We start from the raw sequence: 25,611 nt of genomic DNA on the forward strand, positions 1-25,611 counted from the left end.
GCGTCGACCGATCGTTGTTGGATCCACACGCAGCCCCCCTGGGGAATGAGAGAAATCGGGGGCAGCGCGAGATGCAGTTTCTCTTCAGAAACCGTAGTTGTCATTTTTGCCGTATGGCCCATGTAAAGCTCTTGCCCGTCCAACCCACGTTTAGGCCCCCAGCTTAGGCCCGTGAGCGCAGGAACCAAGCTCGTGACTCGCCACGTGCTCGCCGAAGACCGTTAAAAGCGAACACGCAGGACTAGCTCAGAAAGCCAGCTTTCCCGTGAAGGGCCCGCCCTCTCTCGTCACACCCCAACTCCAAGCCCCGCCCTACCGTCCACTTTTTCTAGAAGGCACTAGAATGTGCGAAGGCGCACGCGCAACCCGTGCCTGGAAGAGGGGAGGAGAAGCTTCAGCCGAGCACCTCCTTCCTTCTTCCGGGCAAGATCCTTACTTCCGTTCTCCTACCTTCGCGCCCTTCTTATTCGTTCTCTAATTGGGCGAAAATGCTGAGCCCGCCCCCTCCCGGCTCCTCCCTTCCTGCTCTTCCGCACTTTTCGCTCCCCCCCCATCCCTTCTTTCCTTCCCGCCCTGCCCCTCGGCCGGGCGGGGGCACCGGTGTTCCCAGCAGTCCCCGCGGCCTCGCTCGGGCCGGTTCCACGCCTTAGCCGCCGCCGCCGCCGGGCCTAGGGACCCAGACGCTGGTTTCCCGCAGTGAGAGTGAAACTCGACGTGTACCCCGCCGCGAAGATGGAGGGGCCTTTGTCCGTGTTCGGAGACCGCAGCACTGGGGAGGCGATCCGCTCCCAGAACGGTAAGGGCGAACAAGGCCTGGGCCGGGCCCACGGCGGTGCGCGGCTGCGGGCGCAGCGCCTTCCCTTTCTCTCCCGGGAGAGAGCCTGGGGTCCGCCACTGCGCGGTGGGGCGGCAGCGCCCTCGCCCCGCAGGCGAGGAATGCCGGAGAGCCCCGCACGTTCTGGGGATGTGTCCCGCTGCGTGTGGTTGGCCGCGGGTGCCCAGGCCCTGGAACTAGAAAAGCGCTCCCGGGTCTGGAGAGCCAGCTCCCTGCAGTGACACGTGCCGGTCACGCCTCGAGTCCCCTTTGGTCCGGGTGCCCTGCGCCTCTCGGGTTCCGATTCTGACCAGCATGAGCGTGTATCTCAACCTTTGCGCCTCGTTTTAGGACCATTAGCCAGAAACTGGTCTTAATTGCTCGTTTCGCTGAGGAACGAATGGCCGCAGTCCAGATGACCTGCCCGTTGTACCCCATTGGTTAGACTCTGCAGGGGATGCCGGCGCTCCGTGTCCGGCTGCGATTCTTACCCACCCATCGCTGACAGGTTTTGACGGTGCAGTTGGTTGAGGAAATTTCAGTTGAACGTTAGCCTCCGTGGTACTTAAAGTGGGTTTTTCCTAGCAAACGGTACGAATTACGGCATTTGTTGTTGTTGAACCTCTTGAGAGCGCGTACACGTTGAATGTATGGATGCCTGCCCATCTTATTTTAAGTAATTAAGGATAGATTTGTAGATCTGGGAAATCCGGAGGCTGTTGGGTGTCATTTACTCACTTCAAGCTCGAATGGCTATCATTTGGGGCAGTGGATTTAATTTTTTTTTTCATTTCTACAGTTATGGCTGCGGCTTCCATTGCCAATATTGTAAAAAGCTCTCTTGGTCCAGTTGGCTTGGATAAAATGTTGGTGGATGATATTGGTGTAAGTACACCTGTTTGTTACTTTAAAGGAAAGTAACAGTGCTTAAGCAGTTAGCTATGTGAATTCTCTGTTTTTATCACAGTGCTGGTGTTGGAAGGTGTGGTAAAGGTGATAGTGGATTGGTGTTAATTTAAAGGATGCCCTGTGTTTGCCAGTGATTGTGTTGTCTTTTTTCTTCCCTGCAAATTTCTTAGGATGTAACCATTACTAATGACGGTGCAACCATCCTGAAGTTACTGGAGGTAGAACATCCTGCAGCTAAGGTTCTTTGTGAGCTAGCTGATCTGCAAGACAAAGAAGTGGGAGATGGAACCACCTCAGTGGTAGGTAGTTTGTCACCTGGTAGATGGCTGTAGATCAGTTGTTTTCCTAAAATTGAACTTCCGACAAAGTGAAGCCATAAGCAGGTCATTTGTTTCTGAGTCAGAAATAAGTTATATACTTAAAAGGGAGAAAATTTAAGTTGTTTCTGGCATAATGATTCAGAAACAGAATTTGAAAATCAGTACTTACGGCTAGTTTGTACCGTTTAAAGGAGAGAAACTTAAGAGATAATATAGTTGAGTCATTTTAAATGTGGATTTTCACAAGTTTCATGAGTTTTTCAGCTACAACAATATGTATACATCGCATACAGAGGGTTTTTTTTTTTTTTTAAAGTTCTGTTTCTGTGTTGCCTGAGTGGCTCAGTAAGTTAAGCGTCTGACTCTTAATCTCAGGGTCCTGAGTTCAAGCCCCTTGTTAAAAAAAAAAAGTTTTCTTCTCTCACTACCTGAAACTTAGAAGTTCCTAAAAATCTTCTCTTTATAGCTAGCTAGGGGAAGAATGTTACTGGCTTTAAACCAAAAAAAAAAAAGATGTTTTATATTAAATGCTAATGGACAATCTCGAGAGTTCACAATGGGAGTGCAAGAAAGTAAACATGAACAATAACATGATAACAAACTTCTCAGGATCATCCAGCAAACCGATGTAGTGTGCTTTGTAGTATAGAAACACTGTTACTTGGTAAGGAGCAAATAATAGTTTGCTCTAAAACAGGCAGTGGTTTGTGGGGAAGATGTTTATATTTCTAGATTAAACTTCGAACCATGAAAAAATGGAATCTACCTCTTCTGAAATAACAAAAATAGTTTCTAAGTAACTTGTTTACAATATTATTAAAAATAAAGTGATTATAATTTCCCCAGAAGAAGCAGAGTTTTGATTTTTTAATGTCTTTAGAAGAATGGTTTTTTTTATTTTATTTAAATTCAGTTAATTAACACAGAGTGTATTATTAGTTTCAGAAGTAGAGTTCAGTGATTCATCAGTTGCACATAACCCCCAGTGCTCATTACATCACATGCCCTCCTTAATGCCCATCACCCAGTTACCCCATCCCACCCACCACCGTCTCCCCTCCAGCAACCTTCAGTTTGTTTCCTAAGATTAAGAGTCTCTTATGGTTTGTCTCCCTCTCTTTGTCACCTTATTTTGTTTTAACCTCCCTTCTCCTATGATCCTGTTTTGTGTCTTAAATTCCACATGAGTGAAATCATATGATTGTCTTTCTCTGATTGACTTATTTGGCTTAGCATAATACTCTCTAGTTCTATCCATGCCCTTGCACATGGTAAGATTTTCTTTTATGATGACTAATATTCCATTGTGTGTGTGTGTGTGTGTGTATACACTACATAGAAGAATGGTTTTTAAAATAAACCAAGTAATAGTCTCAAACAATATAGATCATAGGAGTAGTAAAGTCTTCAGTTGGTTCCTGTTGAGCACTTAATCTTTAAAGGTAGTAGATGTGTAGTTCTCTACTATTGGTTCTGCAGAACTGGTTTGTAAGCCAGAACAGTTTTCAGCTCCTATCAGCCTTTGGCCATTTGCATATAAAACACTGTAAGGGGCACCTGGGTGGCGCAGTCGGTTCATTGACTCAGGTCTTGATCTCAGGGTTGTGAGATCTAGCCCCATGTCAGCTCCATGCAGCCTGCTTAAGATTCTCTTCTCCTCTCAAAAAAAAACACAACTGTACAGTTACATATTTTTTTTTTTTTTCAGATTCCCAATAAACAGTTATTTACCATCATAAGCATTCTGGTTGAGAAAGCTGATCATTTTAGTGTTGTTTTTACATACGCATTGCACATGTTGTCGGACTAAGAGCGATGAATGTTTTCTCAACAGGTTATTATTGCAGCAGAACTTCTTAAAAATGCAGATGAACTAGTCAAACAGAAAATTCATCCCACATCAGTTATTAGTGGCTATCGACTTGCTTGCAAGTAAGCTTGTTTGCATTCAGAGGAAATTTTACAGTATGTGATGTTATAGTTGTAAACAGTTTGTGGTGTTGAAATGTTAATGACTAAATTTTATTTTGAAAAAATGCTGTTCTATAGTAATATTTGAAGTAAGAAGTAGGGTAGTGTGGTGTTTTTTTTTTCCCATTTGACTACCACATTTTCTCCCAATAATAGATTTTGGTGGCTATGCTTATGGGATAGATTAAAACTGCCATGATCTGAAGAGGGAGGATTTATTTGTGTCCTCCTCCTATATGAAATGGCCAAACAGAAAATTGGTGCCTAACACATTTTGACAGTGATAAAATAAAAAAGCTTGAGTAGTGAATTTATAAAAGTGTTCTCCCACACACTTCCAACAGGGAGGCAGTACGATACATCAGTGAAAATCTAATTATTAACACAGATGAACTTGGAAGAGATTGCCTGATCAATGCTGCTAAGACATCGATGTCTTCCAAAATCATTGGAATGTATCCTTGTGATGGTTCAATCAAGTTTAGGCTTTTTTGAAAGCAAGATCTTGGTTAGTTTTTGTGCTGAGTGATAACTGTATTAAAATTATTTGCTCCCTTCCTTGCTTTTCTAGGGGGAGAGATAATAAAGTGTCATAGTAATATGAATTGCAAGCAATGATAAATAGTACTCCAGTATTTTGATGGCATAATTAATGCTTGTTTCTTTGATGAGATTGCTAAAAGAAGTGCCTTTGAATTCCCTTGATTTTTGTGTGCACCCATTGTCCATTCCATGTCTCTTGTTCTCCTTAACTTTTGGCTTAGAAGTGGTGATTTTTTTGCCAATATGGTAGTAGATGCTGTACTTGCAGTTAAATACACAGACGTAAGAGGCCAGCCTCGCTATCCAGTCAATTCCGTTAATGTTCTGAAAGCCCATGGGAGAAGTCAGATGGAGAGTATGCTCATCAATGGCTATGCACTCAACTGTGTGGTGGGATCCCAGGGTAAGGCTTAGGATTTGATACTAAAGGCTAAAATTTGCTTTTTGTGGACTACGTACTATATACGTCCTTTAGGTGAGCTATCCAAGACTAGCACTTAACTGTTCTTTAGGAAAGCCCGGGGGAAAAGGAAATTGTACATCCAGGTTTTCAGTTTCGCTTGTGTAACTTAAGCACATAAAACTTAGGAAAAATGCAAGTTAAACAAAGTACATGGGTAGAGGCCATAAAAATTTGTTTGTAGGGTTAAATGTAATAAAAATGTAAATTTCTGTCTTTAAGGATAGTATAATTTAATATTTCTCACTACTTTTATCATGCTTTAAGAATAGCTGTATTTTTAAAATGTAACATTGTTACAGTTCTTACAAAAGGATTTAATATGTTCAATTATAGGCATGACCAAAAGAATAGTTAATGCAAAAATTGCTTGCCTTGACTTCAGCCTGCAGAAAACAAAAATGAAGCTTGGTGTACAAGTGGTTATTACAGACCCTGAGAAACTGGACCAGATTAGACAGAGGTATGTTGAGAGTTTATTTTTGACCTTTGAAAGAGGTGTTTGTAAATTATACTTCTTTTAGAGCAGGTGACAGTAAAAAAAGTATACTAAAAACAAGGAGTGGGGCACCTGGGTGGCTCAGTCAGTTAAACATCTGACTTGGACTCAGGTCGTGATCTCAGTGCTGAGATGGAGCCCCCTTATGGGCTCTGTGCTCAGCAGGGAGTCTGCCTGTCCCTCTGCCCCCTCCCTGCTGCCCCCTGCCCCCCCCATGCAATCTTTTTTAAAAAAAATAAAAACAAGGAATGTTACACTTCCTAGGTAACAGCAAGTAATCAACCAGTTGCCAGGTAGCAGAGGATGGTGAAGATGCAACTGGATTATCTTAAGTGTGGGTGTCTTGGAGGACTTGAAAAATTAACTTTTATTTATTTTTTTTAAACTTGGTTATTTTTGGGACTCCTGGGTGGCTCAGTTGGTTGAGTGTCTGCCTTCGGCTCGGGTCGTGATCCCGGGGTCCTGGGATTGAGTCCTGCATCAGGCTCCCTGCTCAGTGAGGAGCCTGCTTCTCCCTCTCCCTCTGCCTGTCGTTTCCCCTGCTTGTGTGCTCGTGCTCTCTCTCTCTCTCTCTGTGTCAAATAAATTAAAAAAGAAATAAGTAAATAAGCTTTTTTTTTTTTTTAAGATTTTTATTTATTTATTTGAGAGGGTGGGGGGATGAGCAGGGGGCGAGGCAGAGGGAGAAGTAGGCTCCCTGCTGAGCAAGGAACCCAATGCGGGACTTGATCCCAGAACCCTGGGATCATGACCTGAGGTGAAGGCACATGTTTAACCGACTGAGCCACGCAGGCATCCCGAAAAATTAATTTTTAACCAAAGTCAAACTTCTGCTGGAAAGTTAGAAAATGGTGGTGACTTGGTGTTTTAAGATAGATTCGGTGATAAAAGTACAATGAAAATTTTGATTCTGTGTGTGATTAACATTAAAAATATATCCAAGAATGTAATTCCTCAGATAAGCAGTATAGCGTTGATTGCGTGCTTGCTGTACACCAGGTGCTAGGGGATACTGCATGGTTATGGACTGGTTAGCGTGCTAGAGAGCTAGAGTTCAGTCTGACTGCCTGCTTCCACTTGACCCATATCGTTCACATATTTTTTTAATGGTTAGTTGGTTTGTTAAAAAATAAACAGTAACTGACCCAAACCTACAAGAAATCTTTGCCAAGAGTCAGGCATGCTCTCTCCCTTTAGATCTGCATATGTACTTTTTTTCTTCCCGATAAACTGAAATTGTCCTTTCTTCCACCAAATTCCTCTAGTTTAAGTGTTCTCAAGCTGCATCTTCCATTACTAGTTCTATTCCTTTCCTTTTCTAAATTCCACTTGCAGCCCCTTTGTAGCTCTCTTAACCAGAAATAAAAGCCTCCTGCTCCCGGTACCCCCTATCCTTCCCCATCTCTTCACAGCTGGATGTCCCAAGTTTTTTATACAAAAACTGTTTTCTCATACTTTATTTCTCATCTTCTCAGTTCTGTTCTGTTCTCCAGTGGAGGACCATTTGCTAAAGTCACTAGTGGTGCCTAGGGTAAAATTCACTAGACACTTTGAATCTTCATTTGACCTTTATCCAGCTGGTTGACTACTCCCTTGGAACACTTGGAGAGGTGGTGAGTGGCTTTGTGATACTGCCCTGTCTGTATTGGTCTGCTCTGCTGTCCCCGGTATCCCGGGGACTCCTTGTCACTCCTAGGACTTCAGATACTGTTAGTGTTGGAGACTTCCAAATCTGTTTGTCTGAGCTCCAGACACCTATGAACACTTATGCATCTCAAAGTCAATGTTTAAAACTGAACTTAGGGTGGTACCCATAAATCTACTTTTGCCGTTTTAGTGCCGTTTTTTGCCCTTGGAGAAAACTAGGAAATATTCTTAACTCCTCTTTGTGTACCTAGTGCCTTTCTGTCTCCTAATCTCTAATCAAATCTCTTGCCAAGGCTGTTGTAGAGGCAGCCAAGCCAAGCTGGTCACCTGGGTTTCACGCTCTTTTTTTTTAATTTTTATTTATTTACTTGACAGACACAGCAAGAGAGGGAACACAAGCAGGGGGAGCGGGAGAGGGAGAAGCAGGCTTCCCACTGAGCAGGGAGCCCGATGTAGGGCTCGATCCCAGGACCCTGGGATCATGACCTGAGCCGAAGGCAGACGCTTAATGACTGAGCCACCCAGGCGCCCCAACCTGGGTTTCACTCTTGTCCCCTCTCCCAGACTGTTTTCCACACAGCAGCCACGTTGACCTCATCACTTCCAAGGGCAGAGCTTTTTGTAGGTTTCCTGTTGCTCTGGAATAGATTTTTTTTAATTTCTTACATGTTTTTTTCGCTGTGGTCTGGCCACACCTGGAACTAAGATCCTCCAAACTCTTACCCTGCTGGTCCTTAGTAATGTTCTTCCCTCTGCCTGTGACATACTCTCAGCCTACTGGTTTTGACTGGTTAATTTTTTAACTTATTCTTTAGCTGGTCAGTCTCTCAAAGAAGCTTTTCTTTCTCCTTCAATCTAAATTCTACTCTACCCTGAGTTCTGTACTTGATCTTCCTGGGCCTTAGCATGGTTTTGTGTGTTTGTAGGACTCAGACTGTAAGCTCTAAAGTTAGAGCCTGAAGGATGTGCTTGGCTTCGCAGCTCCTGCCCACAGTGTGGCATCTAGCTCAGTATTCTCAGGGAGGTTAAATTTAGGTTCATCTTGAATTCATTTTACTTTAAAAATTCTTTGAATGGTGGGGCGCCTGGGTGGCTCAGTCGTTAAGCGTCTGTCTTCGGCTCAGGTCATGATCCCAGGGTCCTGGGATCGAGCCCCGCATCGGGCTCCCTGCTCCGCGGGAAGCCTGCTTCTCCCTCTCCCACTCCCCCTGCTTGTGTTCCCTCTCTGGCTTTCTCTCTGTCAAATAAATAAAAACCTTAAAAAAAAAAATTCTTTGAATGGTAAGTGAGATTATTTCAGTGATTGGTATTTTGCCTTCTTCAAATCTGTTTCCCTTCCCCATAGCTTGCTTATGATTTCCGTTCTGTGTCTGCCTGCCTCTTGGCAGGCTCGCGTGAAGAACACAGGGGCTTCAGATGCACCTCTTGAAAACTGAACTCTTTCTCTTTCTCATCCTGCACCATTTTACCCCAGGAACCATTGACTGACCCTCCCCATCACCTCAGCCATAAACTGAGACTTCTGTTCGGACCATCTGTTCTCATCAGACATGGTCTTCGATCTCCATTTACCGCCTCCTTACCTCACTGCTCCATCTTGCCAGTGCAGTCTCCACCCTGACGTCAGGGGATCCTTTTGAAGACAGATTTGATAATACTCTTATTTAAAAATATTAAACTTGCTAACAGTCCACACTCTAGCATCCCTACAAAAGGTTTTCCGTTTTCTGGTCCTACTGGCCATTTCAATGCTGCACCCCTCTTAACTCCAGACTTTCAGGCTTTCGTTGTCTCACCTGGCAGGCTGGAGTCTGGCCTCTCACCATCTCTGCATTCCATTGTAGTAACACTTTTTCAGAGCATGGTTGACAGTGTTTCCCTGCCAGATCCCTAAAGGCAGGGTCACTGTTCCCTTCCTGACCACAGTGTTTGGTTAGGAACCCCCATTGGGGTGGGGGAGACAACTGATTATTTTAAATTATTTGAACTTTTCTGTAAATTGATTTAAATTTTGGTCACAGAAGGGAAAGAATGTTTGATGTAATTTAATGTGCACTTATTTTGTGGAAAGTACTTGATGGAAGATAGAACTAGATTAACAACACAAAAGATAACTTTGGGTTATCACATCTCTGTAGAGAATCTGATATCACCAAGGAGCGGATCCAGAAGATCCTGGCTACTGGTGCCAACGTTATTCTAACCACCGGTGGAATTGACGACATGTGTCTGAAGTATTTTGTGGAGACAGGAGCTATGGCAGTTAGAAGAGTTTTAAAAAAGGACCTCAAACGCATCGCTAAAGCTTCTGGAGGTAGGGCTTCTGTTGGCTCCCAGCTGCGGTGTGTCACGTTACCGTATACACCAGCGTGTCTCTTTATGTTGGGATGTTCTCACTGAGCAGCTTCAAAAATATAAAGTTTTTACTTACTCCCTTAATGCTTTGTGCTGCAGATACATCTTACAGAGCCACTTTTCATGTTACTGGAAAAGTTCTTTAACTGACTGAATTTCTTTACCTCAAAATGACATAGTTCCATGTTAGGATAAAAGGACAGTGGTTTGTCTGATGCCTAACTGCAAACCTTAAATTGGCACCTATACATTGCTTTTATCATAAATGTTTCTGAATTTAAGACAGGATATGAAAACATTCATAGGAAAACCATGTTTACAGATCTTTGTCATCATTTTAATAGCAACTGTTCTGTCAACCCTGGCCAATTTGGAAGGAGAAGAAACTTTTGAAGCTTCGATGCTGGGACAAGCAGAAGAGGTGGTACAGGAGAGAATTTGTGATGATGAGCTGATCTTGGTCAAAAAGTAAGCTGCTTTCTAAATTACAGAGCTGTACAGATGGTATTAGCGAGTAGATCACCTTCCCATTGATTTGCTGCTCTAGTCTTTCAGTGATAGGAGCGGTTATACGCATGGGAGAGAACAATGTTAGGCCGTGGTTGGTGGAGGTGGAGTGCCCATTTCATCTCCTCTGCGCAGCCCGGACACTGCTGCTCTGTGTCTGAATGAACTGTGTGAGCGGGATTCGGTTAAGGTGCTTACAGTGAATTTCTGTGTAGATTTATTTTATAAAAGTACTGATGTGAGAATTCTTTGTTTTTTTGAATAGCACTAAGGCTCGTACATCTGCATCAATTATCTTACGTGGGGCAAATGATTTCATGTGTGACGAGATGGAGCGCTCCTTACATGATGCTCTGTGTGTGGTGAAGAGAGTTTTGGAGTCAAAGTCTGTGGTTCCAGGTGGGGGTGCTGTAGAAGCAGCCCTTTCCATATACCTTGAGAACTACGCAACCAGCATGGTAAGAATATCTAATAACGGGTTTTTTTCAAGAAGGGCACGGGACACCATCCCTGGCACTTGGTTGATAAGGCCTTCTCGGAGGCCGGCGCTGCTGCTGCGGGTTTTGTGAAGACAGCTCGTTGTCTTTCTTCTCAGGGGTCTCGGGAACAGCTTGCTATCGCGGAGTTTGCAAGATCTCTTCTTGTTATTCCCAACACACTGGCAGTTAATGCTGCCCAAGACTCCACAGATCTGGTTGCAAAGTTAAGAGCTTTCCATAATGAGGCTCAAGTTAACCCAGAACGCAAAAATCTAAAATGGTAAGCATACAGTTTGTCTCTTTCATGGTCATCCGTGTAGTCTATGTGGTAGTTTAGCTTTGTTTTAAATTCAAGAAAGGTGATAGCTAGTGATTATATTAGCATGGGTGTATTTTAGTTAGCATCTCTGATTTCCAAATCTCTTCCTGCTTCTCTGGGTAGTCCCTGTACCTATACAAGGGTCCCACAGAGGCAGAGGGGGATTGTTTTGGGGTGATCTGAATCTTCTTAAGCAGTCCCTATTTAAGATGTTAAATGATGTTTAGAAACAGTATCTGTACTATCCTCTAACCTTTCTACAACTCCTTCGGTACTTCTCATTACTTGTCATCAGCTACTGTAGTCTTAGGGGTCTACCATAAGGTCCCAACATTTTCCAAGATGAACATTTGAGTGGAGTGGCTGGATTTAAAGAGCTGGAATGGGATAGGTCTACATTATATAAGAACCCGTTTATCGTTTGTTTGTTTTTTTTTCAATTGCAGGATTGGTCTTGATTTGGTTAATGGTAAACCTCGAGACAACAAACAAGCAGGGGTGTTTGAACCAACCATAGTGAAAGTGAAGAGTTTGAAGTTTGCAACAGAAGCTGCAATTACCATTCTTCGAATTGATGATCTCATCAAATTACACCCTGAGAGCAAAGATGACAAGCATGGAGGTTACGAAGATGCCGTTCACTCGGGAGCCCTTGATGACTGATCTGCTTTCTCTTTTATTTATAACAATGTTGGATGCACTTCTCTTGTTCCTCAAGTATTACACATTAAAAAATAACAAGCTGTCAAGCCTTGGGTTCTTATGAAAGATGTTTTCCATCCTCACTTTGGTCCTGTGATTTCACATACTGTAACTTAGTACCTTTTTAGTTTAAAAAGAGATTAGGTTCCAGTTGAGTTTAGGCATGATTAATTGTTAAGCAATTTCATCCTCTTTGAACACACATTGCTATGCCCATCCCACCCCCGATGCACAGGGCAGCAACACCACGGTGTCCACCCTTCCGCTCCATCGTGTGTAACAGGGTAACAAGAATCCGACAGCCAGATGCTCCAAGAGGGTGGCCCAAGGCTATAGCCCCTCCTTGAATGTTGACCTAAGAGGGAAAAGATACATACCATTTATTCTCTGGACATAGGGTAAAAATCCTAAATTATATTTTCCCTTTTAATGTTACACCAGTAAACTGTCCTTTCAAATTCCACTTTTATTTTACTGCTTAGGAACTTTATACCCGTGACATCCACCCTACCTTACTAGTTTAGAAGAGTCACAATGCTCTGTTTGTGTCAAAAGTGAGTGGAGTCCAGGGGTTTCACCCTGGGAAGCAATAAAATAACTAATTGCAGCAGGAGCTTCCCAGTGTCCGCCCAGTTAACAAGACGGCCAGTACCTGCCGCACTGTGGAGCTCTGCGTACCTAGGTCTTGCTGTTTACAATCAAATTTGCATTGCAAATGTTCACCTGCCTGCTGTCCTGGGGACTGCCTGCTCAGGCTTACCTTCTCTGGTTTTAATCCCAGTTCTTTAGTTATTGCAACAGAGAGGGCTGCAAATGCTTCGTTGATCTCAAATATGTCCACATCCTCCAGGGACCAACCTGCTTTTGCAACCTAAGGGAAAGATTAATGGAACAGAGATCTAAAAACCCAGGTGGAATCTTTCTTGTAGATACTAGAACAACAGACTGTGATATTAAAGGATCTCTTAAGGGTTCCCACTTGAACCTAGTGATACCAATTCTAAGACCATGGATAAAACATTCCTCTGGATTCTAAAAAAAAGTTTTGAAGCAGTAACATGTTAAGCGTACGTGAGATGATCTAGGTGATTCATCAGTTCCGCTAAAAAGCGTTATGATCCAAATGTTCTCGGCTGTTGTTTTTGGCAGGGAAGGAGACTATAGAGAGGAAACTACATGAATAAGGTCATTGAAGGCTAATGGGAAGGCTTTCATACAAGAGAAACAAAGCAAATGAAATCTGATAGGAATAAACAAAAGCTCAACCTTGGCATTTTGGAGTGGAGAGGATCTGAGCCAAGGTTTAAGAGGCAGAACTGAAAAGGGAACTACAGGGTGTTGGTCTGGTCCCAAAGAGGTTTGTTCTACCAACAAAACAGGTGCTAACATTCAGAATTAAACTCACAGCTTGCTTTATCGCTGGAATTGGTCCTGTCCCCATAATGGAAGGCTCCACACCTACTTGTGACCAGGAAACTATCTGTGCTAACGGTGTGAGCCCTCGATTAGCAGCCTCTGACTTCTTCATAAGAACCACAGCTGCAGCACCATCATTTATTCCTGTAAAATATGAACGTCTTCATTTTTGAAATGCTCATTAATTTGAGTTCTATACCTGTGTCTACTTTCTCTTAACACCTGAAGACCTGCGTTCAATTATTCTTAATACATCTTGGCAAAGTCATGTGCCATAATTCCTATTTTACAGTGTAGTTAGAAATGCGAAGTTTGGTAATATGACCTAATTGACCACAACATTCTAACCAAGGGAAGTGGAAAGATTAAAACACTGGGGAAGGGAAGAGTAATGAAAAGAAATGGGAGAAAGAGCCTTGCTCTCACATAAGGCATTGGGAGTTTCTGGTTTTGGAAAAGCATCAAGGTAGGAGATTAAACTTTGTGGTTCCCTAGTTTGCTTTTTCATTTGTATGTCTAGTTAGGATGTCAGGAAGTCAAATCCATTCTTTAATATATAGGTTAAGTCAAAAATAGGGCAATGATAAGTAATAATCAAATACGAGAAACATCTTCCCTTCAAGCAACTAAAGGTCTTAGCATAATTTGTACATAAATAATAAATGAAATGAAAAAGGCATTAATTTGGTAGACCTAGCAGAAGATGGTATTCCCCCAACTGCCCTTTGGGAAATCTAACCTGAAGCATTAGCTGGAGTGACTGTCCCTGTTCCATCTGTAAGAAAGTAAGGCTTTAACTTAGATACGGCTTCTATGTTGGTCCCATGGCGAGGAAATTCATCTGCTTTCACTTCAGTAAGACCTGAGCAAAGGAAGATGAATTAACCAAAATTAGTACAGAGATGGCAGTGAACGTATTAGGAATGGTGGAGTTCTCGGACATGATGCGTGAGGCTTCAGATTTGGAAAGGTTTATTAAAAAATTTATTAAAAAATACTTTCATTCCAACAGGAAAGCACACATAAAAAAGTTGCATGTTCAAACATTTCATAAGCACTGTCCTCATGAGATACTTTGAGTGTTTTCCACATCCACAGCCCCTTCTGAGGAAGGCAGTTCTTTGTGCAAAAGGTGGCTAAGGTGTGGGGCGTAGGACTTGCTGGTTACAACCGACGTGATCAGGGAACGTCAAAGGCACTCTCCTAAGGGTTGGACATAAGCGATGGCACTTACGGGCAACCGAACAGTTTTCAATAACAGCTCTTTGACCGGAGCATTCCATATTAGATAACAGCAAAGGACCCCAAAACATGCACCCTCATGAAATATGAAATGTATACAGATACATACAGGAAGTAATGGATGTTCTGAGGAGATTGAGCCTGGAGGGGCAGAACGTCACTGTTGCCTCCTAACGACCATGAGCCAATGATCCAGTTTCTCACACAAAACCTGCTCCATCTACAGAACGGTGTGCACACTCTGGGACCAGGGGTGCTCGGTGCTGACACAGTGTCCCATGTTCTTTACCCTCCAGCACCCCATAAACAAGACCCCCACCCTGCCATTTTCAGGCACATCCAAGATCAATCTTTTCTTTGCAACCCGAAAGACATAACTAAGACACGATGTATAGACATTCCTGTGTATTATTTTTTGGAGTATTACTCTTACCTATAAATAGGCACGCCAATGTTCAAACCATTACAATCTATATACTCACCTTTTCTAGAAGATACAAAAACTGGTATAATCTCTTTGTCAAAATAGCCAGCTTTCTGTGCACTTTCTGTCCTGTTCTGGGACAGAACTGCAAACTTGTCCTGATCTTCTCTGCTCACTTGCCATTTTTTGGCTACATTTTCAGCTGTGAAAGAAAATAATAGTAATAAAGCAAAAGACAAACATTTTCAGGAACTGGCTTTTAGTAGCTCAGGTTTTTCACCTGAAACCGAGCACTGCACCCGCCCCCCGCACCTACAAGCAGGCCCGCTGACAGGCTGAGACAGTGCTCTGCAGCCGTCTGGCCTCCCACGGGCGATGAATTCAGGGAGGCTGCAGCGACTCTTAAGAAGCCATTTTTTTCTTTGCTTCCTTCCTTCTCTTTTCCTTTCTATTTAACTGTCGACTTTCAGAAATGTCCTTCATGCAGATTCACCAACTGTTTATATTTTTGCCCCATTTACTTCATCATTCTCTCTCTGAACCATCTGAGAAAAAGTTATAATCATGCCTCTTTATCCCTAAATTTTAATTTTGTTGTATATTTCCCCCAAATGGCCATTTTCTTACATAAGCACAGCTCTCAAAATCAGGAAATTTAACACTGACACAGGCCTATTATCTAATTCTTGGTCCATATTCCAGTTTCACCTTGTGTCCCAGGGATGTCCTTTGTGGCTAATTTGTATGTTCAGTCCAGGATCACGCCTTGCACTTCACTGTCAATCTCTTTAGTGTCTTTTTATTGGAACAGTTCCTCACACTATCTTTGTGTTTCTTCACCTTGATATTTTTGAGGAGCAGGGGCCAATTCTTCTATCAAATGTCTCCAATTTAGGTTTCAGATCTCCTCAAGATTAGATTAAGATTTTGCAGAAAAGCAGGTATCCCACTGACATGACCTTCTCAGTGAATCTTATCAGGATACTTGTGATATTAGTTTATCTCAGGTGGTGTGAGCTTTGATCACTTGGTTAAAGTGTCTCTACACTGTAAAGTTACTATTGTTCCATTTATGATTTTTTAAAAATTTTTATTTATTTGAGAGAGCAAGCGAGAGAGAGAGAGAGCACAAACAGGGGGAGGGGCAGAGGGAAAGGGAGAAGCAGACTCCCCGCTGAGCAGGGAGCCAGATGTGGGGCTCGATCCCAGGACCCTCATGACCTGAGCCAAAGACAGATGCTTAACTGACTGAGCCACTCAGGTGTCCCTCCATTTATAATTAATCAGGAAGTTATGGGAAGTTATTTTGACATTATGAAGAAATGTGTTCTTCCCCATCCAATTTCACCCACTACTTTTCACATTCCTGATTTTCTTATTGCATCCTGGACATTACACAGTTGCTATACTGTTGAACATCTGGATTTTATTATCTTTAGCAAGTATACTGAGTTTCATTCCATTAACATACTGGCGGATCATCTGGATCCTTTTGAAGCTTATTTTTTTAAGCTTATTAGTTTGTGTCTAGAGTAGTCCTTACTCTGGGGCTAGAGGGACCCTGCCCCTAAACTGTGGTCTTTCTGAGATGTCAATGGAGTGTCCAGTGGGTTCAGTAAAGTTTCTACTCTGCATGGTCAGAACTCCTATGTCTCCAAGTAATCAATTCACAACTCCCTAGCAGCTGTTTCTACTGGACCTGGTAGGGTGTTGTCCTACACATGCATAGCTGAGTATTTGACCCCAGAGATGAGGGAACCCTTATGGAGATTTCTGGAGCTCCTTTCCTAGCTTCCTTCTCTCCAGTACTCTGCCCCTCAAACTCCAGGAATCTCAGCAGCTCCAAACTCTGACCTCGGCCTCCCCAGTTCAATGGCCACCATCCCCCCAGGTAGAAAGTCAGTGACAGTGGAGTTTTCCCTTCTTTCAAGAATCTCGGGGCGCCTGGGTAGCTTAGTCAGTTAAGCATCCGACTCTTGATCTCAGCTCAGCTCTCGATGTCAGAGTCATGAGTTTAAGACCCACGCTGGGCTCCATGCTGGGTGTGGAGCCTACTTTAAAAAAAAAAAAAAAAAAGAATCTCAGTCTTGCAACTGACTGCATTTGAGGTAGAGGTGGGGTTGGTGTGGGCGAGTCCCCCACTCTCGTCCAGGGGAGCCCCAGAGCAGCCCCCTGGGGAGGGGACCCCAGAAGAAGGGCAACAAATTGCTCTGGGTGGGGGAAAGCGAGGTGCTCTGCTAACCCGCCCCTCCCTCATCACGGGATTCTGTGGGGCAGAAAGAGGGAACCCGAGGCCCCAGTGCCCTGACAGGAATCTTCAAACAGCCCTCCCAACTATTTCGGATGCTGCCCAAACCTGGGGTCTATTACTTCCCCTGGGCCAAGGTCCGGACATGGGCACACTGAGAACATTCAGCAGGCTGTGGCTCTGTGACATGACTCAATCCCGAAGGACCCTGGGGCTCAGCATGGATCTGACAGCACAGGATCCTGGTCTGCACCAAGTTGGTGGAGCCGTTCCAAGCCCAGTTAGACTCCCAGTACCTTGTCCTTGGGGAGCTCGAACACCAGAAATGGAGGAACACGTTCCTCTATATAAATCTAGGAGGAAGGGTTTCCCAAGGCTGACAGGAGGAAAGAGCGGATAGGCATCAGACGGAGGCTCCGTGGGGAAGGCCTGACTGTGTGGAAGGCATGCACCTACCCTGCTAGAACAAGCCCTCCCGGAGCAGAGGTACCAGCAAGAGAGTGGGAGCAGTTCCCGGCAACCGTCCCCCACAACCCGCTCCTGAGGCCATGCCCACTGGAGATGCCTGCGCCACTGTGGAGAACACGCAGGACCTTCCCCGGACTGACAGCCTTTGTCCGGAACCAGAGACAAGGGGAGTGGGGGTGGCTGCTAATTTGGATTGTTCCAGACACCCCCTGCCGGGAGCCTGCAAGAGACCGAGCTGTGCGGTGCTGGGGGCTGAGCCTCGAGTGGGAATGTGGAGGATTCTGGAAGGTCCTCACAAATAAGGGCCCCAGCAGCGTGTAAAAAAAAAAAAAAAAAAAAAGAATCTCAGTCTTATATGATTGTTGGTCGATATTTGAAAACAGTAGCTTGATATATTTTGACCATTTTTATATTTGTCTATATTAGGGAGTCTAGTCTTTACTAATTACTACATCATGGCCTGAGTCTTTTTTTTTAACGCAACAGAAATTTATTTTCTCATCTCCGATCAAGGTGTGAGCAGGTCTGTTTTCTCCTGAGGCCTCGCTCCCAGCCGCCTTCTCGCCAAGTCCGCACACGGTCTTTCTCCCGGGCTCACATCTCCCGTATTTCGTCCTCTTCTTACAAGGACGCAGTTAGACGGCATTTGGGGCCACGGTAAAGGTCTCGTTTTAACTTAATTACTCCTTAAAAGGCCCTGACTCCAAATACAGTCACGTTCTGAGGTCCTGCGGTTTGGGCTTCAACATAGGACTTTTGGAAGGTCGTAATTCAGCCCGTAACACCTCAGAAAGGGCTTGGGAGCTGGATTTTCAGGGACAGCCTCTGGTGACGTTGAGACAGTCGGCTGTCGTATCACACTTCGAGAACCCCTGGCCCGGCCTCGACGACCAGGAAGACCCCGGCGCGGCGCACACAGAGGCTGCCGGGGTGTGGCCACACTCCCTAGCCATCCCTGCTGCCGCTCTAGCTCACGGGGGCCAAGACGCCTTAGCTCCTCACTGCTCCTCTGCCTTGACACACACTGTCCCCTCTGCTTAGACTCTTGCTCTTTCCCCCACTTCCTCATCTGACTTCCGTCTGACTGCTACTTCTCCTAGACCCAGGGCCACTGCCACCTACATTTAAGGGTGTGTAACCTCTCAGGGCTTGTTTCTTCAACTAACTCTACAATGAAATGTCCCTTCTGTTCTTGAGTTTTACGTTCCAAAAGTGGGAAAACAGGAGCTCGCTGGATTTTCTGGCTGCTCCGCTGGTTCACCTGGACCGCAGGCGACTAAGGCAGGCCGGGTGGCACAGCACGAAGGCAGCGTGAGGCACGAGAAGTACCCGGTCATCTCTGATAACCGCCTTGGCCACACAACCGCGCTTCGTGGGCCCTCGTTTCTTCCCACAGTAAAATGGGAGATTGCTCAGAGCTCGGGAGCCCCGCCCACCTCTAACCTGCAAAGGTCAAGGAGTCACGGGGGGGGGGGGACATGCTATTTCCTCAGTTGGGCTCAGCAAAGCGGAAGGAGCCCTGCCATCTGTGATGCAGAATGATCAGGACATGGTCCCTGCCCTTCAAGAGCAGAGCACCTGCAAAGCTGACGATTATAGGATCTCTTGTAAACCTTTCCGCCCTTGGTCTGTTTTCGGCTGTGTCTGCCTTACCTGTAATGCCCATGTGGTAGCTGTGGAATGCGTCAGTAAGCCCGTCACAGAGTATGCTGTCGGCCAGTGGCATTTCCCCAATCTTGACTCCTGCCCTCAAATGAATCAAGTGAGGAGCCTGGAAACAAGAAATACAAATGGATTTAGGATTGTTTGACACTAGTCCTCTCCTCAGGATCCCACTCAAAACTATCCAATGGTTCCTCAGTCTTCACCTAGACCCCCCTCTGTGACCCACAATTCTGGCCCACCCTCTTCCCCACCCAGGGTCTGGGGCCTGAAGACCCTTGGAATCAGAAGACTACTCTATCCTGCCTACTCCTGAGAAGCTGTTACTCTCCTACCTACCTATTTCCATTTACCACCAAATCTCTCCATTCTGTGTCCTATTTCCTTAAGGACCTCATTTATTCTTTCCAAAGAGGCAACAAGTTATCTGTTAAATGAGGAGCTCATCTAAAAGCATAAATGATGCTAACCGTGTGTCACTTATTTTGATAAAAGACATAATGCCTATAATGAGAATAATCAGGTTGCCTAATTAACTAATGGGAAGGGATTTCTGGGTGGGGATCTTCTTAACTCCTACCAATTCAACAGCAGCTATAATAGGATGGAAACATTTGGGAGTCAGAAGATCTCTGTTTGAATTCTGGCTCTGGGCCTCAGTTTCCTGATCTGTAAATTGGGAATGATACCACCTACCCTCTGAGGCTGCTGTGACGGTTATGTATAAAAGCACCTTGTGAAGTACCACACAGACACTGTCCCTTCAGTCACTCGGATCCTGTTTAGTACCTTCAACTTACCTCCTCCTGGGCCTCAGCAATTGCTGAGCAGTATCGGCCTCTGTCTAGGGGATCCCCAGGTCAGACCCCGAACTGCCTGTAGGAAGCAGGGGATATACTTTTTCCTTTTCACTGCCATGCCAATTTGAGGGCTGGACCTTGGTGAAACAAATCCCGCCTGGTCCTCTTTTCCACATTCTATGCTTCCAAAAGGTCAACTAAATTGGGTCCCTGGGGTCCTCCTTGTCAAGTGCAGGACAGTAAGTGAAAACATCTGCTTTTGACTTTTCCCCACAATGAGAAAAAAATTTGAGATGAAGGATACCAACTGACTAATGTTATAGGTTTAATTCAGAAAATATTTTATGCTTTGGTAACATTTTAGAAAAAAGTATATTCTGTTCCAATCACACTGGCTGATGGGCTTTTTCTACAACCTGGATCTCCCATGCAACTTGGAAGACTAATTAACAACCAGGTAGAGGGACACCTGGGTGGCTCAGTCGGTTAAGTGTCTGCCTTGGGCTCAGGTCACAATCCCAGAATCCTGGGATCAAGCCCCATGTCAGGCTCCCTGCTCAGTGGGGAGCCTACTTCTCCCTCTTCTTTTGTCCCTCCCCTCCCCCCCAGCTCATGCTCTCACTCTCTCTCAAATAAATAAATAAAATCTTTTAAAAAATAAAAATAAAACCATCCGGATAGGGATTCAAAGTTGAATCCATTTTTTCAGGGTTTACTGTTTGGTTTCAGCTCTTCTATGGGTCAGTTTACTCCGCTATGGCACGGACATGAGTTTATTAGTGAGAGACGAGTGACAGCCATCTCTCCAGAGGCCTTACCTTGCTCATACTTTCCATGCCTCCTGCAACCACAATGCTGGAGTCTCCTATCCCTACTGACTGGGCTGCAAGGCACACGGCTTTTAGGCCTGACCCACAGACCATTTGGCAGCTCCATGCTGGAACCGAGTAAGGGATTCCTGCACCCACACTGGCTTGTCGAACAGGATTCTGCCCACAACCTGGCAGAGGGAACACAGAGACCTCACAGCAATCAAAGAGAAGGGCAAAATATTTAGATCAAAGTGCACAGATATCAGATTAACAACTGGGCTCCTGTCACTTCCCAGCCAAGCTGAACCAAGCCACACTCCCAACCAGACAGAAAAAGGCCCATGTCCACTCTATACTTGCCAGTCTAGCCCCTGAATATGGATTATCCTTTGCTTGTGGACATAAGCTTTCTTTTCCACAAGGAAGTTATTAATATCATAAGGAGGAAATGTTCTTCTGGTGATCTTTTGACAGAGCTTGAATAAGCACACTCTCTTCTAAACACAGGGCAGAACTTGGGCATTATTCATGTTTCTAACTAGGGCTATGAGCTTCCATGATCATGGCTTAAGACATCTAGCATGGTAAGAGGGTTAAAGAGGAAAACTTCTTCCCTTCCTTGATATTCATCACACATGGTTAACTGGTTATGTAACAAGACATGTACAAAATCAGAACTGACAAATACCTTTCTATAATTCAACTGCGGGGACTTCCTTCAGGGAATGGGAAGAAATACATTACACATATAATCGTAGCAGGGAAGGGAATGGAGTGGAAAGTTTCAAATATTCTCAGTACCCATTGTCTATTATCAAAGGATCGATATTTATACAGTGGTCACTCTGCTGCCAATTTCAGATACACCCACACCTAGTACCTTTCCTCAGTGAGTTTGTTAGCAAAAACCAGCACATGGGTCACAGACAAAAATTGAGAGATTATATTCATCACAATGTTCTTTATCTGGGATTAGACTGGTAGCCCTGAGACTGAGATTGAAAACAGATACAGGAGAAATTATTAAAAAGAATGAGGAGCGCCTGAGTGGCTCAGTTGGTTAGGCAGCTGGTTCTTGATTCTGGCTCAGGTCATGATCTCAGGGCCCTGGGACTGAACCTCAGGGTGAGCTCCAAGCTCAGCAAGCAGTCTGATTGAAGATTCTCTCTCTCCCTCAGCCCCTCCCCGTGCTCATGCACACACACTCTCTCTAATAAATAAATCTTAAAAAAAAAAAAAAGGAATCAAAATACCTCTGAATTAAACTCATAGCATGCTAGTTAATAAAAAAAGACATTATTTAAGGCTCCTGCTTTTGAAGCTACAATTAATTACATATGCATTTAAGTAAATAACTCCTTCATAAAAATATTATGTGTCTATTCATAACCCCCATCTTCAAGGTAAGAAATGAGTGTTACACATAATTAACTAATAGCCTGGCATTTAGCAGAGTATGAGTTCCATGAGAATGAGGATTTCTATCTGATATGAACACTGCTTATCCCTAGTGGAAAGAATAGTGCCTGGAGCACAGCAGGTGCCCAGGTAATATTTTTACAGGATTGTGGAGGGCACCTAGGCTTAAGGAGCCGGACAGATGAGGGTTCAAATACTAGCTGCACTTCAAACCGTGCCCCTGAAAATCTCATTTAATCATTTGCAGAACAGATAATACGATTCAACGGACTTACGGAGAGGATTCAATAAAGCAATGAAAGCACTAAGCAGAGTGCTTTAAAGGCCCAGCATTCAGCAGGTCCTCAATGAACATAGCTATTATTTGTATTATAATTATGTGGAGATACTAGAGAGGACAGACGTGGAAGAGATAACAGAGAACCCAGCATGACGGGCCCTATGGCAACTAAGTCTGAATCGCGGGGCTGGGAAAGAAGGAGGATGTGGGCTGAAGGCAGCCAGTCTGAGAATATTACATATTTTAAAGCCCTTGAGAGTCATGACAAAGTGGTAGGCTCCAACTTTATGGCCCCTAAGGACAATTTGAGAAAAGATAATCAGGAATTGGAACTACAAAACTATAAAGTGAATATAACAAAAAATGGGCCAGGTCTCAGGTAGGGTAAGGACAAAAGTTGGTTGTAAGTGAGCATTACCAATTACCACTAGGAGCAATTAGAATTTATGCTACGGAGTGAGCATGAATCTCGTTGTTTGTTTGTTGTTTTTTTAAGATTTTATTTATTTATTTGACAGAGAGAGACACAGCGAGAGAGGGAACACAAGCAGGGGGAGTGCCCCTCATGAATCTAGTTATTAATAACTAGGAACTGTCAGTGGTCACCGGTCTGTAAACTCAGTGGGAACCAGAAGTGAGACTGGAGCACTCTTGGTGACTCACCTGTCCCCGCCAGGGAGTGACAGCCCTGTGAGGAGCAGGAGGTGAGCCTTATGGGGCAAGGACCTCACCTGTGTTGTTGGAGCCCCGTCCCCAGCACCTAGCACAGCGCAGGGCACAAAGGAGGAATTCGCACATTTCTGTTAGATGTGTGACACTTCGGGGCATATGGAGGGCCGTGTATACTCTCTGATGGGTGAGGCTGGGCCTGGTTCTAAAGAATGAAAAAGGCAGTGGAGGACGGTGGTCTAGTCCAGGTTCATCAGAAAACGCCTAGGAAAGTCGCACGGTGTTAAGAGGGACAGTAGCTAGTGACGGGGCCTGGCAGGGGGCAGCAGGAAGAATCCCAACAGCGGGCACTCCGCGAGCAGACCTCCGGAGTTAAGAACGTAAGTTTCGGGAGCGGGAGGTGTGAGGGGGTGTCGATGGGCTGCTTCCAGGGAACCTGACCTCCGCCGGGATCTCTGAGGAATTACCTGCTGCCAAAACGTGTCCAAATATGACCTCCGACACCTCTTCGGGAGCCACGGCGGCTCTCTTCAGGACTTCTTTGATGACGGTCGCGCCCAGGTCATGGGCAGGGACGGTGGCTAAGGCACCATTGAAGGAGCCTAGGGAAGAAGGGAAAGCTCGGGCGATGAGGAGGGCGCCCAGCGCGGCTCGAGCGGGCACGGAGCGGACCCGCGGGAAACCCACGCATCCATTTCCCAGGCGCCAGCAGATGCGCTCGGCCCACGCTTCCCTAACAAAAGGGGTCCACAGTCCCGCGCGCCCAAGGGCTGTGAAATCTCTACAGCGCTAAGCACCGGAAGGCAATTCTCAGGAATCCTCCATTCACCAGCGCGGCCCCGCTCAGACCACCCAGCGACCCCGCCCCTGCGGCCACGGGCTGACATGGTTCCTCCAGGAGCTGGCCAACCAGAGGACTCGAAAGAGAGCGCCTACCTTCGCCAGCCAATGGGAAGGCAGGGCGGCACGGTGGTTCTACCCGGGGATCCAATCAGAGCACGCGAAGCGGAGTAGGCCTCAGCGGGCGAGGATGGGGTGGGGCTGCCGGCCGGCAGGCCCGAGAAGGCGCGGGGTGCCGGTTCCGGGGCATCCCAGGGGTTCCGGGGTCCCCGCGGCTGAACCGCCGCCGGCCACTTACCTATGGCGGTCCGAGCCGCAGAGACGATGACCACGGGATCAGAGCCTGCACTCATCCTGCCGCACGACCACTTCTCGAGCTGCTGCCGGCCTGGCGCTGCGGGCGAGTGAGGCAAAAGCTTGCTCGGCCGCTCACAGGCCGCGCCGGGGGGCGGAGCCGCAGGCCGCCCCGCCTCCGTCTCCGCGGGCGTCAGTGCGCAGGCACGACGGCGGGGCGCCTGGCGGTGAGGTTGGCCGTGAGGGGGCCTAGGCGGTGGGCGGGCCCGCGAGACCCCGGGCCCAGGCCGAGACACACCCCACCCTCACCTCAGGCCCTTATCCGAACACCCCGGTGTTGTAGTTTGTCTTGACGTTTTTGTTTTGGGGGGCGAGGGTAGGTTTTTTGAACTTGGTGTTCTTCGAGCCAGTGAGCACCACCCAGCGGTGACAGTAGTACCCCACGTTCAGCCCAGGACTCGGATCCCAGTGGTGGGAATGTGGGTGCGAATCCTGCCAGCTGCAAGCCTGCGGGCGGTTCTTTTGTGTGCTTCTGCTCTGGTGGCTTCGAAAGCTCCTCTCCGTTTTGCCTGGGCGCCAGTATCATCCATTCATTAGAGGTTAACTTGGTTCTCCTCTGGGCAAACCCTTTTCTGTGCCTTCCTGTGGGGTTGGCACCATTTGCCTTATAATTATGCTGGCAGATCAGCTCCAGCGCTGATGTGTGAGGAGGTCGGGGTGTCTTAATCCCACAGACCAGAACATTTCCTCCAATAACAGTAACCCACTCTTCAGCCTCAGGTTTGGGTGTTTTCTCTTGGACACACCCCACAGTGTGGTCTAGTCTTCCAGAGAGAGCTCTTGCTTTGTCTTCTCTCCAGCCCTCAGGGCAGTGTTGGACCCACAGTAGGGGCTTAATGCATTAATAAATATTAGTGAATTTTCATGATATTATCCAAAAGCTTTAACAATCCCCAAGGGCTGCATAAGACCCCATATAGAGGTTAGAGTCAGCCACAGATACGGAAACTCAAATACTTGAATTGGGGTGGCTCCGTTGGCAGAGCATGCAACTCAATCTCGGGGTTATCAGTTCTCTACCCCACACTGAGGGTAGAGATTACTTAAAAATAAAATCTTTATGGGTGCTTGGATGGTTCAGTTGGTTAAGCATCTGACTCTTGGTTTCTGCACGGGTCATTATCTCAGGGTTATGAGATTAAGCCCCGAGTTGGGCTCTGCAAGAGTGCAGCCATCTGCTTGAAATTCTCTGCCCCTCCCCCTGCTCATGTGCACCCATGCACTCTCTCAAATAAAATCTTAGAAAAAATTTAAAACTCTTAAAAATTTTTTGAATAATTAACATTGAACAATCATCGATTGTCAATATTGGCAAGGTGTGTTTGAGTAAACACCTGGGTGGAGTAATCGGCGATAGCTGGAATATCATGGATTTAGACTTAATACTTTTCACCTCTTTCCATAGATCCAGTTATAATGATTGATTCTCAACATCCATTTTACTGAATAGAT

The 25,611-nt window shown here is 45.6% G+C and overlaps 2 protein-coding genes and 2 non-coding genes across 4 annotated transcripts; 3 read left to right on the forward strand and 1 right to left on the reverse strand.

Moving 5' to 3' along the window:
* Positions 1-565: 565 nt before the first annotated feature.
* Positions 566-11,591, forward strand: TCP1 (t-complex 1). The gene is made up of 12 exons (XM_032407538.1): positions 566-796; positions 1,614-1,699; positions 1,894-2,022; positions 3,878-3,975; positions 4,359-4,469; positions 4,779-4,960; positions 5,354-5,480; positions 9,302-9,477; positions 9,863-9,986; positions 10,291-10,483; positions 10,621-10,784; positions 11,270-11,591. Exons 1-12 carry the CDS (start codon positions 733-735, stop codon positions 11,484-11,486), a joined length of 1,671 nt encoding a protein of 556 aa, XP_032263429.1. The 5' UTR covers positions 566-732; the 3' UTR covers positions 11,487-11,591.
* On the forward strand, positions 4,134-4,273 carry LOC116634805. Its single transcript, XR_004300047.1, has one exon. It is a non-coding gene; the product is annotated as a small nucleolar RNA SNORA29 (small nucleolar RNA).
* On the forward strand, positions 10,042-10,171 carry LOC116634803. Its single transcript, XR_004300045.1, has one exon. It is a non-coding gene; the product is annotated as a small nucleolar RNA SNORA20 (small nucleolar RNA).
* Positions 11,592-11,689: 98 nt separating the features above from the next.
* On the reverse strand, positions 11,690-24,256 carry ACAT2 (acetyl-CoA acetyltransferase 2). Its single transcript, XM_032407539.1, has 9 exons — positions 24,104-24,256; positions 23,433-23,567; positions 20,604-20,785; positions 18,977-19,094; positions 14,666-14,809; positions 13,681-13,803; positions 12,931-13,085; positions 12,286-12,396; positions 11,690-11,880 (listed from the first exon to the last, which is right to left on the reverse strand). The coding sequence occupies exons 1-9, from the start codon at positions 24,156-24,158 to the stop codon at positions 11,710-11,712; spliced, it is 1,194 nt and encodes a 397-aa protein (XP_032263430.1). The 5' UTR covers positions 24,159-24,256; the 3' UTR covers positions 11,690-11,709.
* Between the last annotated feature and the right edge of the window lie 1,355 nt (positions 24,257-25,611).

This window comes from Phoca vitulina, unplaced genomic scaffold (assembly GCF_004348235.1).
Source record: "Phoca vitulina isolate PV1807 unplaced genomic scaffold, GSC_HSeal_1.0 scaffold9, whole genome shotgun sequence".
Classification (NCBI taxonomy): Eukaryota; Metazoa; Chordata; class Mammalia; order Carnivora; family Phocidae; genus Phoca; species Phoca vitulina.

Bases quoted from the DNA above. Each gene is read 5' to 3' on its own strand.
- TCP1 (XM_032407538.1), top strand. From the start codon at position 733: ATGGAGGGGCCTTTGTCCGTGTTCGGAGACCGCAGCACTGGGGAGGCG. The intron at 797-1,613 runs GTAAGGGCGAAC...TCATTTCTACAG, and splicing joins GGCGATCCGCTCCCAGAACG to TTATGGCTGCGGCTTCCATT. The intron at 4,961-5,353 runs GTAAGGCTTAGG...GTTCAATTATAG, and splicing joins CTGTGTGGTGGGATCCCAGG to GCATGACCAAAAGAATAGTT.
- ACAT2 (XM_032407539.1), bottom strand. From the start codon at position 24,158: ATGAGTGCAGGCTCTGATCCCGTGGTCATCGTCTCTGCGGCTCGGACC. The intron at 23,568-24,103 runs GTAAGTGGCCGG...CTTCTTCCCTAG, and splicing joins TGCGGCTCGGACCGCCATAG to GCTCCTTCAATGGTGCCTTA. The intron at 12,397-12,930 runs GTGAGTTTAATT...TCTTTCCCTTAG, and splicing joins TTCCAGCGATAAAGCAAGCT to GTTGCAAAAGCAGGTTGGTC.